The sequence below is a fragment of the Pogonomyrmex barbatus genome, unplaced genomic scaffold (genome assembly GCF_055798465.1).
Source record: "Pogonomyrmex barbatus isolate J1 unplaced genomic scaffold, ASM5579846v1 scaffold1, whole genome shotgun sequence".
Lineage (NCBI taxonomy): Eukaryota > Metazoa > Arthropoda > Insecta > Hymenoptera > Formicidae > Pogonomyrmex > Pogonomyrmex barbatus.
Genome location: NW_028297098.1, coordinates 23,854,383 through 23,870,753, shown reverse-complemented (window position 1 = coordinate 23,870,753; position 16,371 = coordinate 23,854,383). Strand labels below are relative to the sequence as shown.

General features: G+C 37.6%; 1 protein-coding gene across 3 annotated transcripts in view; it reads left to right on the top strand.

Moving 5' to 3' along the window:
* LOC105434342 (uncharacterized) overlaps nucleotides 1-12,263 on the top strand; it is a 55,730-nt gene extending 43,467 nt beyond the window's left edge. For 2 of the 3 annotated variants that reach the window (XM_089073142.1, XM_011650040.3), the window contains exons 2-5: nucleotides 8,360-8,565; nucleotides 8,765-9,148; nucleotides 9,433-11,680; nucleotides 11,823-12,263. In XM_089073142.1, coding sequence (XP_088929268.1) covers nucleotides 8,492-8,565; nucleotides 8,765-9,148; nucleotides 9,433-11,680; nucleotides 11,823-12,014 — 2,898 coding nt within the window. In that variant the 5' untranslated portion in view covers nucleotides 8,360-8,491 and the 3' untranslated portion in view covers nucleotides 12,015-12,263. The remainder of the gene's footprint in view (nucleotides 1-8,359; nucleotides 8,566-8,764; nucleotides 9,149-9,432; nucleotides 11,681-11,822) is intronic. The other variant, XM_089073151.1, reaches the window with a different exon arrangement.
* The last annotated feature ends 4,108 nt before the right edge of the window (nucleotides 12,264-16,371 follow it).

The following is a 16,371-nucleotide window of genomic DNA, read 5'->3' as shown; positions in this document are numbered from 1 at the left end:
TGAGTTATTTCAACGATGTTTATACCAAGTTAGGCATTCATCTATTTTATCGATATGTTTTTTTTTTTTTTATATATATATAAAATAATGCCAGCGAAGTAGATGATTCTAATATAATTAAAAAAATGAGAAACTATTATTATTATATTTATCAAATTGACAGTGACATAAATAATGTAATATAATGCAAATAAAATAGCAGGAATGCAAACGGGTAGTGTTAAATAATGGAAAGTTGCTTTATATACAGAAAGGTCCTTCGTAAAGAGATTTCCGACAACGATTTGCAATGAACACAAGATCCAAACGGGAATCCCCTAAACGAATATTTACGTGGCGGGCGATGAGGGGGCGTGACGACAGAGCTCGCAATCGAGGCTGATCCTCCCTCGTCAACGTACCGACACTTTCGCAACAAATTTCTCTCGCGCGGAGAAGAGAAGACAAGGAAACGAAGAGGAAAGGAGCGGCTACGCACCCTCGTTAATCCGGCGCGACACGTGCCGGGCACGCATGTCGAGATCGCGAATTTTCTGGCTGCCGTAACGCATTGTATTGCGCACCATCTCCTCCTTCTCTTCCTTCTCCTCTTCTTCGACGCCGCCGTCCATCCGTCATGTGTGCGTGTTGTTCTCATGATGAAGTAACCGCGAATACGTACAACGCGTGTATGTACACACGAGGCTGCACGCCGGCGTGCGTGCGGGTCTCCGGGGAGCCTCAGGAGGAGGCCACGCGTGATCGCACGTTCGTTGCAGAATCCCGTGAACTGTTAAATGAACTCTGGGAGAAGGAGCTATCGGCAGAGTGATGGGCGGACGTGGTTTCGGCAGTTTCGAAAAAAAGTAATCATCGCATACTACCAAAGCTCTTCGATTTTCTTCGGAGCCTTCTAAATTGATTCCAAACGAACAGAAATCTATTTGTTTCCCGAATTATATTTAAGAATTCTAATTCATCAATCGCGCTGATGTATTTTGTAATTTAATTTTTACTTCTGTAATTTTTTTTAAACAACAGCGGTGCTTATTATTTGCCCACAATTCTTTTTTCTTTTTTATTCAGATTTTCTTAGAAATTTTTTTTGTAGGAAAGACAGAAATAACATACTCGTATAGACATGCTGTTTGAATAAAAAGCAAGTGATTGCTATTATAGTTAAGACTGTGGGTAGGATGGAAATTATGTACTAGTGAATCTCATGAGCCGTGAAACAGACCCAAGGGAGAAAGGGTTACTTCTTCAGAAGGGTAGACAATATCGTAAAACATTGCAACGAATATGATAATGTAATATTGTTGATGGACCACAGTCACGTGTCGAGCTAGTTAGCGTATTATCGTTAACTTAATCGAGTTTTCGAAAATGCAGGGTAGACGTCGGAGAGAAAGTAAATAGTTTGGGAAGAATATATTTGCGGAAGGTATTATAAAAAATGTGTAAACATTTTTTGATAGTAAGAAAAGCAGTGCTAATTAAAACAATACAGATTCTTTATTATTATTAAAGATAGAAAAAAGATACAATATGTTCAATATATAAAAAGTACAGTATATTATCGTATTGATATATATTCATGTTTACATGACGCGGATAAATCTCGGATAAATTGGAGTGCGTTGTTTATCTATAAGATATACATTCCCCTTCGTAATTTGAACGGTGAACTTAGTGAATCAGAGAAGTGCCGAGTCGTTGAATTAATTTTGCGAAATTTACGAACGCGCTCGGTGCACGTGTCGTCGCGCATAACGTGAAACGGATAAATTCGAGTTATCGGATTTTTATGGGACGTGAGTGAGAGGAGCAAGCGAGCGAACGAGTGCGAGCGGCCATGTAAATCAATTTGCACGCCATAAAGCCCCAGCGTAGATCCGTTGCATGGGGACGCGGATATTTCCCACAGGAATCACCAGCGACCTGCGAGGAGAGGGTTCCCACAGGAGCACCGCGACTATGGGAACCCATGAAGGATCGGAGAAGACCGTGAATGCCTGTACGAAACAATGGGGGAGATCTCCTCTCGCGATTGAAAAGCGTCCGATGATGGGCTCAATGATGCCACACCATCGGTTACGGTAATATCGAAGAGAAAGGGTGTCTATTGTTACTTATAATTATAACCCTTTATATTAGATCTTAAGCTTTTGTATCTTATATTTATAATTGTTTGTGATTAGCTAGTTACAAGATGATGAAAGAAATAATAAAAAGAAAAGATAAAAATTCGAGATTCTACAAAATGTGGAAGAAAAAGAAAGAAATAGAAAGGGGAGACGTAATCCGAAAATCGAAGGAGAATTGATTCCATGAAAGTTCCATGAAAGTTGATACCCGATATTGATAAATGTGTACAGAGTGATATATACAAATGATCTTCATTGGTCTTTCTAAGTTCCCCTATCATGCCCTATCAATCGCAAATTTGTCGCGGAAATTAGCGTGTTATATTTACATTATATATATGAATAATTTTATTACGATATATAATGCTAATTTTTGTGCACGGAAAGAACACTTTTGCTGGCATATCTAAAAATTTGACCTGATACAGATCTGAAAATAATTTTATTGGCCCATCAAAATTTTATTTTGTAGAACACTTAAATATGATGATAATCTAAACTGCAACAATGTTTGATCTTCTAACAATCAATTTGAATATCGTATATAATAATTTTGAAGGCCCAACAAAATTGTTTTCAGATCTGTATCTAGTCAAATTTTTAAATTTACCAGCAAAAGTGTTCTTTCCGTGTGTTAATATACTTCACAAGTGAAATCTTTATTTTGTATCATTTTAACTATAAATTATTAATGTTATCATTTGTACATACTCTTTAAAGTGAAATTTTACATTAGCGGAATAGAAAAAAATTGAAAATAAAAAGTTCAAGGCTGATCATATGTCCTACGCGGATGTAAAGAGAAACGTCGCTTCACAATCATAACACATTCTTTCCTCGTGCTGTTTTCTATTAAACAATGTGCGAATCAGAAATGTAAATGCAAATAATATAATCCATACATGTACGGAGATTAGGTAAATTTCAATGGCTGAGAAATGGCAGTACTGCGGCGCGATTTCGTAAGAAATCGCTAATTGAAACACTTGCTCGCTCGCCGCGGTCGCGGCCGATACTAATCGGTCGCATTTGCATCTGGTTACACATTCGTCATAAGAAAACCTTGCTCTTATCGACATTTAAGTTATTAGAGAAACTCGCGCCAGTCAGGCTTCAATGCAAAAGCGTCATTTATTTCCCCGCGTGATTATTACATTATGGCAAAAATGTACGTCACGTAAGTTTTCTACAGTTATAGAAGGGTATCAGCAAAATCGTAAAAAGAACGAAGAATTCGCGCGTTAATTATTTAATCAATCTTTTCGAAATTAACTTGCCTTCTCGGTGATATTTTCCGTTAAATTAAATATGAAATCATTAAAATTAAGGCAAATTGATAAAATAGTATCATTTGCATTTATAGCCAACGATTCAATTAATTCTTTATATAATCGATATTCGTCGCGATGAAGGAAATATATTCTAGTACAAATCTTTAGTACATTATCTTTTATCCTTATCTGAATCTTGCAAATCGTGTTTTGTCGTCAAAAATCGCGCAGCGAGAAAAATAGCGAACTAAACTTAGCAAGTTAACATTCGAAGCGAGGTTCACAACGCAACACAGTCCTGCCTCCGCTAAAGCGCGGTTGCGAAGTGTAAGCGCGAATAATGTAGTCCGCCCTCGCATGCAGATTACGCAGCAACGCTGGCGGTAACGCGAGCAGTAATGTCGCACAATTACGTCGTAATAATTAGTAATTAGGCGTACCGTCGGGAGAAAGAGAGCAATAATGATCGAAGAAGGGCGATAGTACTCGCTTGCTCGCTCGTTCTCGAGTGTGACTTAAAGTATTATCCGGGCCAGCCATTATACACCCCGTCGCCGTCGCTACTCGCCGTTCGCCCCTGTAATTGATACTGGCTGGATGCCTTATCTGGATCGTGCCCGGACAATTTCACGTGGCGGGAAAGTGACTTTCCCCTCCCCCCCCCCCTCCCTCCGCTGCGCGCGCGATGCAATTGCACCGTTAGGCCAGAAGGTTTCGCCGGCACATCGGTTTTGCCGACGTGCGATAGAACGATATATCCGAGACAATACAAATTGCACGGCACAACCGTCGTATCACGCTTGTTCGATAAAAAGACATTAATGCCAAAAGGAACGAGAGACTTACCCGGAATTTTAGCTGGTTATTGTTCCGGCCTCGCGCGCAGCGAGATTTGCGATAAGCAACGTCACTTCGGACATTGCGGGAATAATGCGAACGCAACTTCTGGTTCTGAAGCATCGATTTTTGTACAATGTTTTATTGCGGAATTAGTGTATTAAACGATGTGATTTTAATATCGAAAGATCATGTAGATCTAACGTATAATGATATCCTGTATATTATTTTTCTTATTTTCTAATGACGTTAGAATGTTTCGTATTCGTGCAGAAAAGCGCGTGTTTTTCGTATATTTAAAGCATTCGTAACTTTCCCGAGCTAGAGACTTCCGACGAAGTTCCTTGACACGAATGCGCGAGCGCGTGCTGGTAAAATATATATATATATAGATATATTTTTTTTTCACATTAATCGCCCCAGCTAATGCGCACGCGTCGAACGAGACTCTCGTTAATCGCGCGAGTCCTTCTTGTGTATTAAATCGCGAAATTGCAGGCTTCTCGTCGTAGCCACGCGACCTTAATAAATTTAATACGAGGGTGTCAGCTCGTTACTCAAAGTTCTCGATGATGACGCCAAGCCGAGGCATCAAAACAGGGACTAATGGACCGTTGCATCCATTGGGCGGCACAAAAAAAGGGACGAGCACCCTCGGCTGGCCAAGTGTCAGAGAACGCTCCGGGTGTCGAGGGTGTCGGTACGCTCCCATACCTCGCATAACATAACAACACCCCATCGCTGCACTTCATTCAACTTCTTTTCCGCATTACCCTACGCCCGTGAATAGACGAGCGATTTATGACATTTTTTTAAAGAAAAAAATTCCTTCTGGTCAATTGTTTTTCTTATGTTTGTATTTAGACAATATTCAATCTGCGAAGATACATAAATTTCGCACATCATTAAAGTCATCGAGATGCATTTGACTTTGAAAAGTTATTAATAATAGTTTTTCTTTTATTATGAAAAGATGTTAAAAGTGACGATAAGTGCCGTGGTGTATGAGTATTTTGAAAGATGATCGATTTAACAATCATTTTTTGCTTATTAGTTTGTTAGAATAATTTCTAAACTTTTTTTAAATCAATTTGGAATAAAATTTTCCCTTAGCGACACAATGTCGCTGCGTCGTTTTGGTTATTCGATTATTGGAAAGATGCACACGCGTATACGTTTGTAGGAGTAATTACTTACCAGGAAACGCATTATCGTTGACCACAATGCATACTTCCCCTGCTCTTTTCTTCTTTTTACTAGGAAATTGAGGGAAAGTATAGGCACGACGCGCAATATCATATCGGATTGACTTTGCACGATTTTCCGTATAGAATTAATCTTTTTACGTTTATCTATATTTGTAATGATTACTATAATGATTATCTATATCTATATTATATATTACTAAAAAAATTATATTAGAAACATATGAAAGATAAATTTTATCGAGGTCCTAAATAAATAAGCACTCATACGTCACTAATCTTGTAAGAAACTTTTATTGTCTTCACAAAATAACATATTTTTATTCAGAATTGACTTTTTTATTCGTTGTCACCAAAGAAACAGAGAGCTGGAAATTCTTATTTCACAAATGAGTTCCGAGTCGAAGAATGCATGCATGAAACGCGAAAGCGCGAAAGTTAGACGTATGTAAATGAGTTTGCTTTAAAAAGCATCCCTTACTTAAGGAGAGATCGGAAAGTTGCAAGAAAGAAGAAATTTTCCTGTCACTCGTGAACGATAACAACGTTCAATTTGAAGCTTGACACGATCAATAAATAGAAAACTGAATTTCCGAAACTGAAGTTCCGTCTGTAAGATACATAAGAAATATTTCTAGAGTTGATTTATAAATTATTATGCTTTTTAATACAAAAAATATTTTCAAGACTAAAACTAATCTTTTATGTTCTCCATTTTTATGCGAAAAGCTAAATTTCGGATATACAAAATGTGACTACAAATTTACATATATAATAATAATGTAATTTGAACCATATGCAACGTTTAATTTAAATTTCTGATTTTTTGAAATTCTTTCCCCTTTGGAATAATAATTTTGTGGTATGAACGATAGAATTTTTTTGCAAGGTCTTTCGAGAAACGCAATGACCTTTAAAAGCATTGGCGAGTGTGGCGGATGAAAAGTCAGGCGTCCTGAACAATTGTCGCGTGTTCAACCTTTGACTGTAACCCAGATTGTACTAATCGAACGCGATCTGCATACACGCGCACACACCGGTATTTACGTTAATAATTTCATCGCTCGTGCAATCAAGTGCGATGAGGTGCGTTTATGCGCACGCTTCTCTCGCGTACACGTATTTTTGCGTGCACGCGTCTTGACCCTCCCAGATAGCGATCAAATAGGTGTTGTGAAACGAGAAATTTGCTGACTCGGTGAAATCAAAGCCGCAGAAAATTCCACTACGGGAAATTCACAAAATCGTGGTTTAAATCGCATTTACTGTTAAGAAAAAATTTTGTAAATGCAAATTATAATTTTTATACATTGCATAAGTATAATCGAGAAGAAAAGAAATTTAAACTGAGAGAATTATACAATCATCGATCGAACCACTGATCGAATCGATTTTCTCATGGCTTTAATTTTCTGACCAGCATCCGGAACTTCGGTAGTAACGATCTCTCGATCTCTCGAGGGTGGACGGACATGCAACAAGTGCTCGGAAGAGGAGGCGAAGCGCGGTTAAAAGTGAGGAAGGAGGGTGGCGGTAACAAGAGTCGGAGGGCAAAGGCGGGCAGGGCGGCGAAGCGACGAACTTGAACACGAAAGCAGTCGTTCAATGAACCACGCGAATGTACCCTAATGTGACGAAAGGTTTCTCCAAATATCCGTAATAGTCGAATCGCATCCGATCAAATTTTATACGCATGTAAATTTGATCGCAAAGTTACAAACGATTAATCGATAAATTGCCACAAGGTTCTGCAATTTATTTTTTTCATGTTTAAAATAATGATTCCAGTGCGATACAAGGAAAATTATAGTTGATATGCATTGCGAAGTTGCTCAGAGAATTAATTTAGAACTTAATCGCTAATTTCTAAAAATTTTACTTTTATAATAATTATTTTTTAATTGTAGAAAAAAAAAATCATAAATTTGTTCTATTATAAATTTTCTTCAGTGTCAAAAATTAGCCTTGATAGAAATGGAACGCTGTGCACAATAATGTGTGATACATGAAAGAGACAGTCAGGGATGGTCTTCATTAAATGCATAGACTAATTAGCTCTGCTATGTGATAAAGCATTCCGTTGTACATGACTTAATACTACGGCGATTGTAAATGGTTAGAGAGAATTTCATAGCAGTCTGCGCATCCCTTCGCGGAATAGTCCTCACGATCGTATTTTAATGAGACATCGATTGCGCTAATAATATTTAAATTTTCTTCTTTCTTCTTGTGGAAGAAGACTGAGCAATCTATTAGGGCCAAAATAAATTATTATATTTTTAAACTTATATTACATCTTATCCTTTGTTATTTTATAATATGTTTATATATCTTGTTTTTATATATATATATATATATATTTTTACAAAATGTTGTGCTGTTTAAATTTCGATGATTATTATTCGAAATCGAGATTTTTCACAACGTCAGCGATTCACGACACGGTTTAGACATATCGACATAATTTTGACAGATTGCGCAGTTTTTCTTTCCTCTTTATCAAATTACAGTTCAAATCTGTATTGTGAAATTCATGTAGGAATAAATCAGCGACCGACAGGTATTGGAATAATAATTTTCGAATAATGAGGATTTCATGCTTGAGCAAACTAACCTACTGTTATGTCAAATAATATAGATTAAATCATCTTATATCCACAATGATTAAAAACTCCAAACTCACACTTTTCTATTAATCACGAATGCTATTTAAAGAAATGTCAGATCATGTTATGTTTGAAAAGACGTAAAATTGAATAAAACTCGCAAAGAGGTTATTATATTTTTATCATATTTCTTTCTTCCGTATATTTCCTAAAATGCATATAATTGCATTTGCCTTGAGTATTGTCTGTATTTTTACAGGTTTGTTATATTTTGATCTTATTTCTAAGATTTAAAATATCATTCGATTTTTTAGAGAACGAATTACATGAAGATTGCACACACACACATACAAATATTAGAAATCACAATACGTAATGTAAAAGAAGATACATTTTATTTATTTGGAGAAAGTTATTATGCGTGCACAAGTTGAAAACTATAGTGAATGAATGACGTCATGGGTCTTGAGGATATTGAAAATGAATATTTATCTTCAAACTTCTTCAAGGTTGGACGTATGTAAGTTTATTAACATATATATGATATATATATATATATATGAGAGATTAATCAATCCTGAAGATTAATCCTAGCAAATTAATAATCTAAAGAAATCAGATAAAAGTTTAATATTAGAACATAGAATAGACATAGGAGATATATTAAAAACAAAAAAATTCATATAGCTCTATTAATTTGCATTCGCATTATCTCGTAGGCGTGAGAGCAATGTCCCTCAAGATACGCAACTTCGATTGCGTAAATCTCCACGTAAGAGATTCAAGATAGTTCAAACATCAGTGTCACTCGTGATCGAGCAATTGAAGAACATCTTTCGATATCCTAGCAATTTTATGTCGCAGATACGAATACGTCGAAACTGGCGTCCGGAATTCTTAACGAGATATCTTTGCGATAATCAACGCGATTATAACGGTGAATATAATATGTTGCGACATGATAAAAGAAGTTTCGTTTTGGAAGCCCCCAGAATCTACTCTATTGGTTTGCATTTCGCGAAAGATTTGAGCGAAAACGATGGTCTCTCAAGCTCATATGATGAAATAAGAAACTTTAAGAAACGTCTTAATATTATTCGCAGGTGATAACATTTATCTCAATAAATTTTATATTTGGTATTTAAAAATATGTGCAAAGGAGACATTTTTTAAAATATAATTAACGTACTTTAAAAATATTTTATATAAGTTTATTGTGACAGCATCGATTTTAGGCGTTTCAATTTAGGTTTTAATAATTGTAAACATAGTTTTTATTATATTAATTATGATAAAATAATAATAATATTAATAATTATAGTATCAATTAAAGAATAATTGTAATTTTATATCGTTATATTAAAGAATATATTTGTAACAACTTCAGGCCAATCATGTGCAAATATTGGGATGCACAGTCAAACTTATCAGCGGATATATCTTTTGAAGTGCACACAAATCACCAAACAGTGATAATCGGTTGTACAGATTCCGCAAAGATTATCTCTAGATGTGATCAGAATCAAAAAAGTAATCATGATTCCCATCGTGATCAATCATATAAATATATTGAAAGGAAGGAAGGTGGCGATACATCAGATACTTTACAAAACGATTACACTTCTGGCGATTGCTCTTTTATTCGTGACAACTTTAAAAATCTCCCTGTAAAAAAAAACCACAAATGCGTTAATTCTTGCATGACTAAAGATGCACAAATTCAAACTTCGAGCAGAAAGAGTTTACGGCGAAGAAAAACAAAGAGGAGATCGAGGTTAATGACCGAGAAGATTTGTCATCGCCAACATTGCGATGACGAGAGTCAGACAATCGCCACGGGTTTGCATAACTCAAGCGGAAGAAGCCATCGTGATGAACCGTGGCTATGTGTTCGACTTCTGGAGAGCAAGCGCGCCGAGTATATCAATAAATTCACGGCCGTGAATCGGCAGATAGAGGAGATAACGGCAACGTTACGGGAAACCTGCTGCAGCGACGAGAATTTGCGAAGTAATCCAGAAAATTGTGGAGGACACTTTTCATCGACATGCGTCGACACGAAAGTAAATACGATACGGGATGAGAGTAGGTCGACAATTGCGAAAGGAAAAAATATGTTAGAGGAAAAGGGCGATTTATTAAATGTTAAAAGAACTACCGGAGAATCGAGAAATGACCGAAATAAACATACGCAAGAGATATCGCACATTGATAATCTTAATAATGGAACAGTCTCAAAGAATACCATTGCCTCGACGGGAAATCCTGAAAAGATTCCACACTTTTTTTTCGGATGTGATTCCGCTCGAGCGTTCGCGATAAAGGAGATGGTTCATCCTTCAAATAAAACTTTCAAGAGTAAGACGAAAGTAAAAGGTCGCTTCGTCAAACGCACTCCCTCCGACTTGGATTTAATAAAGGATGACGATGACGAGTTTCAAGAATTCTCGATTGAAAATGAATCTTTCGGTGAAGTTTGTCTGAAAAATGATTTTGCAATTTCAAGGGATGATAAACATACGAGAGACTTAACACTTGCGGGACTTGCTGATTTGGAAGAAGCGAGATATCGCAAGAAAATCGTCGAGGAGAAGATAGGCGAGGTGGCCATCTTGGAAAACATTAAGAAGAGGATAGACAGAGACTTTGACGATCCTCCGTCTGAGAAGAACGAAAACGACACGGAAGATTTTTTTACTATTTCTCAAAAAAGTAGTAATCTCCATCGTCGGTTTTACGATGTAGCTCCCAGTTCAGAAAATGTGATATCACTTATGAGGGTTAAAAAATCTAAGTCCATGCCGATGATTGCATCGAGATCAACAAATTTCGATTCAACGCAATTTTGTAACCCGATATCGACGGACGTTATGAGTGAATACTTGAGCAAAAATTCCACAATTTCTAAATATTTCTCTTGCATGCGGATTCCAAGCCTGATTTCGTCCACAAAGAACGAAAACAAATCTGCTGTTGAGACTGTAAATAAGAGTATAATTGATTCGAGTTCACGTTCAAACTATCTTTACTATGATTGTTCTTATTCAAACTTAAGTCTGAACTCACTTTCGAACTTGGACTCAAATTTAGGTCGTTCGTATTCCAACCCGGAATACATCGCGCGGCGTGATCCATCCGCGCAATACACCCCGTCAAATAAATGTTTAATCGAAACGATGAACGAACCGATCGACACGTTTGAGATATCCGAAGATCGAGAAGGTTCCGCGGACAATAAAATATATGATTGCGAACGTCGCATTATCGGAGCGAGTAAGAGAGAAGGGAAAGAATCGTATTTCGAACCTGAGAAACGATACGCGGCCGATTCCACGTTTGAAACGTCAAAGTTGTCGAGGTACGTTGGTTCGACAGATTCGGGTGTGTTCAGTTCGTCTTTGATCGATCTCTACCCCCCTGAGAGCTCCTTCGACATCGGTAAACCGGAGTTTAAAAGGAAATGCTGCGCCAAAAAGCTCGACAAGTCGTCAATTGTCGATTCTGATTCGGAGAGCAGTTGCACCGATGACACGCTCGATCGGAAAGTGAATGACGTTGTGAGGAATCTCACGAAGAATCTGATACTTTGCGAGAGAAGGGCGAAGATGAGACTCAAGGCGAGAGACGCGTATCACGTACGTATTCACGAGTTTATAGAAATCTCAAGATCTCTCTTTCTAGCGTAATTTTAAAATAATCCAAAGGTTTATCGATTTTTTTTTTAATTGTCGAAATTAATTTTTTATTTAATTTAATTCGTAATAATGATTCCTTCAGTCTCGGGATATATTGTCAAGCGCTTGCAAACTGAATGAATGTCTCGTCGATACTCGCTGCGACTTCTTCAGTTCGTCTCGACAGCTCAACGAAGATGAGAGAATCACGAGTATCTCCACGCCATCGCTCTTATCGCTATCGGACTCCGACATTGAAGATTGCGAATTAAGACGTCAACATCTTTTTTGTTGATTTAGATACGAATCCACGTATAAGTATAATAATGTAAAAAAAGACATTATTTTAATTACACTTTTATTATACAATTCAATTTAGTAAATTTGGACATTTGACGATATTTTCTAGCTCGTTTATCTCTCGCAATTAAAATTAATTACAAGAATAATTTTAATTGTGCGTAAACATGAACATTACATTTTAAATAAAATACGTTTGTCTTATTAATTTTGATAAAATATAATCGTTGATTCGAACAAGCAATATTAGCAATTATTATTTGTAGCAAGGTAGGAATCAGCGATAGATAAATTATAAGTACAATCGAGCGAATCGATCGCATCGTTAAAGAATAAATTATTATTATTTCTTCAGTCTGGAATCTGCTTGTAGCACGAGCATGATAAGCTTGCAAACGCGACAATCGAATACCGGTTTGCCGTGGCTCGTCTCTCGACGCTCGTCGAGAGCAGTTCGACCACATCATTAGACGACACTGACCGTTTCCGCGTTGCGGTTTCCTTTGAAGGGGATCGGGAAACGCGTGCGGAACGACGCGGCGGAGACCCGTGCAAACCGGCCGAGCGGAAATGCATAAACGAAGCGAGTCGTTTCGCGCGACCGTCCATCCGCGACTGTCAAGAGAGGTCTCCTCTCTCACGTGAACGGTCCATCTGGAAAACGAGGAGCATGGGGAACGAGAGGAAACGTTCGGATAAACGACATTGCGAGCGAAACGGACGCGATCAAAAAGGCGCGTCCCGGACTTTGTCTTGGAACGGAGTCTGCGTTTGATATCTCGGAAATGGCGATTTTGCGTCACCCCGGACAAGCCCCCCCCCCCCCTCCCCCTCCGAATTTGACAGTAGAGACATGGGAGATTGCGGGAGATGATTAAATTTCGCATATTATTCCATACGTGATACAAGCAGAATTCTTTACAAACAATTTTTAGAAATTGTTGTAACTCTCTTTCTCTCTCTTTCTGTTTCCGTGAAAAAACATTTTAAAGATAATTATTTCATTTTTTTTTTTTTGCTTCTTCTTCTTTATCATTCGGTTTTTACTTACACGGCAATAGCTAAACTTGAAAATCCCTCAAAATATCGCGAACACCACATATCTTCCCTTCTCCGTTTCGTATCTCTATAACAATTCCCGTACTATCGCTTTTCGAGTCTTACCGTCGAGATCTCGGATGTGAAATTTAACCATCGCTGGGATTCAAGGATACTCGTGTCGAATTATCGCGGGGGCGCGGACTCTTCGGCAAGGATGTGTGTCCCACATCGCGGATCCGAGATTATCACCGGGTGATACTTATTTCTTCCTTTGTGCGGGCCTTCGACGACGTATCAAAGAACTCTCGGGGAATTAGGTAGCGCGATCACCTGGTATAAGATGCTTTCCCGCGGCTGATCCGTTATCGTGAATGGGAAGGCTCGTGGATTGAGAAACGCGTCTCTCCGTCCTCTCTCTCTCTCTCTCTCTTTCTCTCTTTCGCTATCTCTCTCTTTCTTTCTCTCTCTTCTTTAATTCCGTCGAGAAAGTAATTATGCTTCTTTCGTCTGTGAACTTATGGCGACGAAGCAAAAAACTGAGAGAGTAGAACATTCCTCGCCAAGAAGTTGCTAGAAAAATTCTGCACAACAAAATTTCGAGTAATCTTGTATCTTATATATCTTCATTTTGTTTACACTGGTCACCCGGCAGAAAGATTGTTAGAGGAAAATGATCAACCTACTGGGATTATCGAAGGGTGAGGCTCGTGACAAGCGGATACATCCTTAGGGCAGATTCGAGGCAATTTTCGCCTCAACAGGCGCTCGTGCATTAACATCAGGCAATGTAATATGTCGAAATTGCCTTCGGTTCCATTAATTCTAATTGCACTGCAATCGCATTGCATTGTTAACGCACTATTTATTTCATTTCCTTTAATAATTCTTTGATAAAATTCTTTCAACAATTTTTTTTCAATCGAAATTAATATTGATTACTCTCTCCTATTAATTTATTAATTAAAATAAAAAAAAAACTGATAAAAGAAGAGACTTTTTCGAGGTTACATCGTTATATTACATTCAATTTTTACTTTCGATATGAAAGCGGTCGTGTGAGAAGAAACACAACGTATATGTACGAAAGCATCGGGCAGTGGAAAGATGGACAAACAGAAAACGATGCTTTTACCACTCGGCAAACAATCACCGCTCTCTGGCGCACATCGCCGCAATATCGCTCTAATCAGGGGTGGGTTAAAATATAAGGTGCCATACAAAAATATAATTTTTATTCATTGGCTTATTATATCGGAATAAAATGTTCAGCGCATTCCTTCTTCAAGACTTTTAATTTTCTTCTAATTTAAACCTTTTCATTTATTTCATCTAAATTAATTGTAATACATTAATTGTAATTGAATATTGCATTTTAATTATGGAGTATCTTTTGATAGGCTTTGATTTCTAAAGGAAAATTTTGCATATCTCAAGTGTAAGTAATTATAAAAAAAGATATTTCATTATTTTAATAGATACTTTTTTGTGTTGTCCGGGGTACCAAGACGGCTTGTTTCGACCTTGATTCGAATCTCTTAAACAACAAGTATCTCGAGGATAATAACTGTGAAAGCTTTGGTAAGGCGCGTCTCGCGAACCTTTCCCCAAGTCCGGATATCTCGGAAGAGAAATTTCCGTCTCGAATGCGATCAATTTCCGTTCGGACCGGGAACACAGATTGTCCGATGTCCCGCAAAGAACATTTTCCAATACAATCCCAGCAAATATGTCCGTTTAACAAACTAGCAAATAACTTATAATAAAAATTTTAAATTATAAATTTCAAACCTTAATTATGATAATTGATAATTGATATATAATAATTATATGGCGATGACTTTGATAATTTACTGAGCTTTAAAATAAAAAGGAACAATTACTTAAGTTAATTAAAATTTTATTTTAGAGCTTTTTTATGGAATTGGACTAAAAAAGAGCAAAGAAGCTCAATTAAAATATAAACTGCACGCCCCAGGATTTATTTCGCGAAAGGATGTATCCTTTGAAGATCGACTCTTGGTATCGGCATACTTTATCATTGTGTCAGCATGGGCCGGTATCTCCCCGTTGAGTTGATCGTACAAAATGTTTGATGTCACGGAGATTACCGGGGGTGGCAAGCGTACAACACTAACGTCGACGACACGCTGTAGTTAAGGGCGTTTCGTGGTGATCCTTTCCTCCCGGGCAAATATAAGGGTCGTCTTCTCGGGGGCTCGCAAGAATGTGTCCGGGCTGGTCTAGAGCTAGCGGTAGTCGTAGCCATCAAACAATTATATGATTCACGCCGATTTTCTCGATCCCCCTACGTGTCCGACGTGAAGCGACGAGCAATTTCCGTCTTGCCTCTAATATAATTCGTCGGCTCGCTCTATATTATATCACATAGAATGCGCGAAATCGTATCGGAATGATTATCAGGCAGTATTTTTTCTGCTTTGACTTTAAAAGAGACTAGTTTCCTTGGAAAATATTAATCTATCGCGATCTCTTTTTTTTAGTTCAGATACTTTGAAAATTGACAAAGAGATTAAAAAACTTTATTGTGCGATAAACTTTAGGTGTTGAGTTTTTAAGTCTGATTATTCGTGATTACAAGAGAACATTTATGACGTCGAAGACCTGACGTATGCGTATTTTGAGAGCTTACTCGTGCCATTGCAGACGTAATACCCTCGGGCTACATCACGTTTGTAATACGTGTTGCCACCGCTAAAAACTTGCATATCAACTTGCATATACACTTTTGAATTCAATGTTTCACTTTTTGAAATTTGCACTTTGAAAATTATAGCAAAATTTCTAGATATAAAAATTTAATATTATTAACGCTTTAAAATAATTACATTATTATTACTTGAGTACACAAGTAATATTTCATTCAAGACCTTAAAAAAATAAGTAATGATAATGTTTCATGTTAGTCGTTTCATAATCGCTTAAATAACAGCGTCAGAATCGATTTTGCTTGAAGTATGAAAAAAAAAAAAAGGAGAAGGCGTTCTTTCGAACTAGTACGCGTATGCGTATACGTCTACATATACCCATACAACGACACTTAAGACGCCGAAGGGAGACGTCCCTTGGGAAGAAGCGATTCTGAAAATTCTTCGAAGACACGTCGATGTAGAGGCTGCACTCGAGCTGTCCCCGCCATGCTTCCCGTCTCGACCTGGGAAAATTCTATTTCGCCAAGGCGAATAGCAAAGCGAAGATGACAAAGTCAAGGAGGAAAATTGCGAAATTGCTTCCTGCAAGCGCGGCGCGAATTTGCCGTCCGGCTCTCTGCCCGAGTCGACGGTACGTACCGT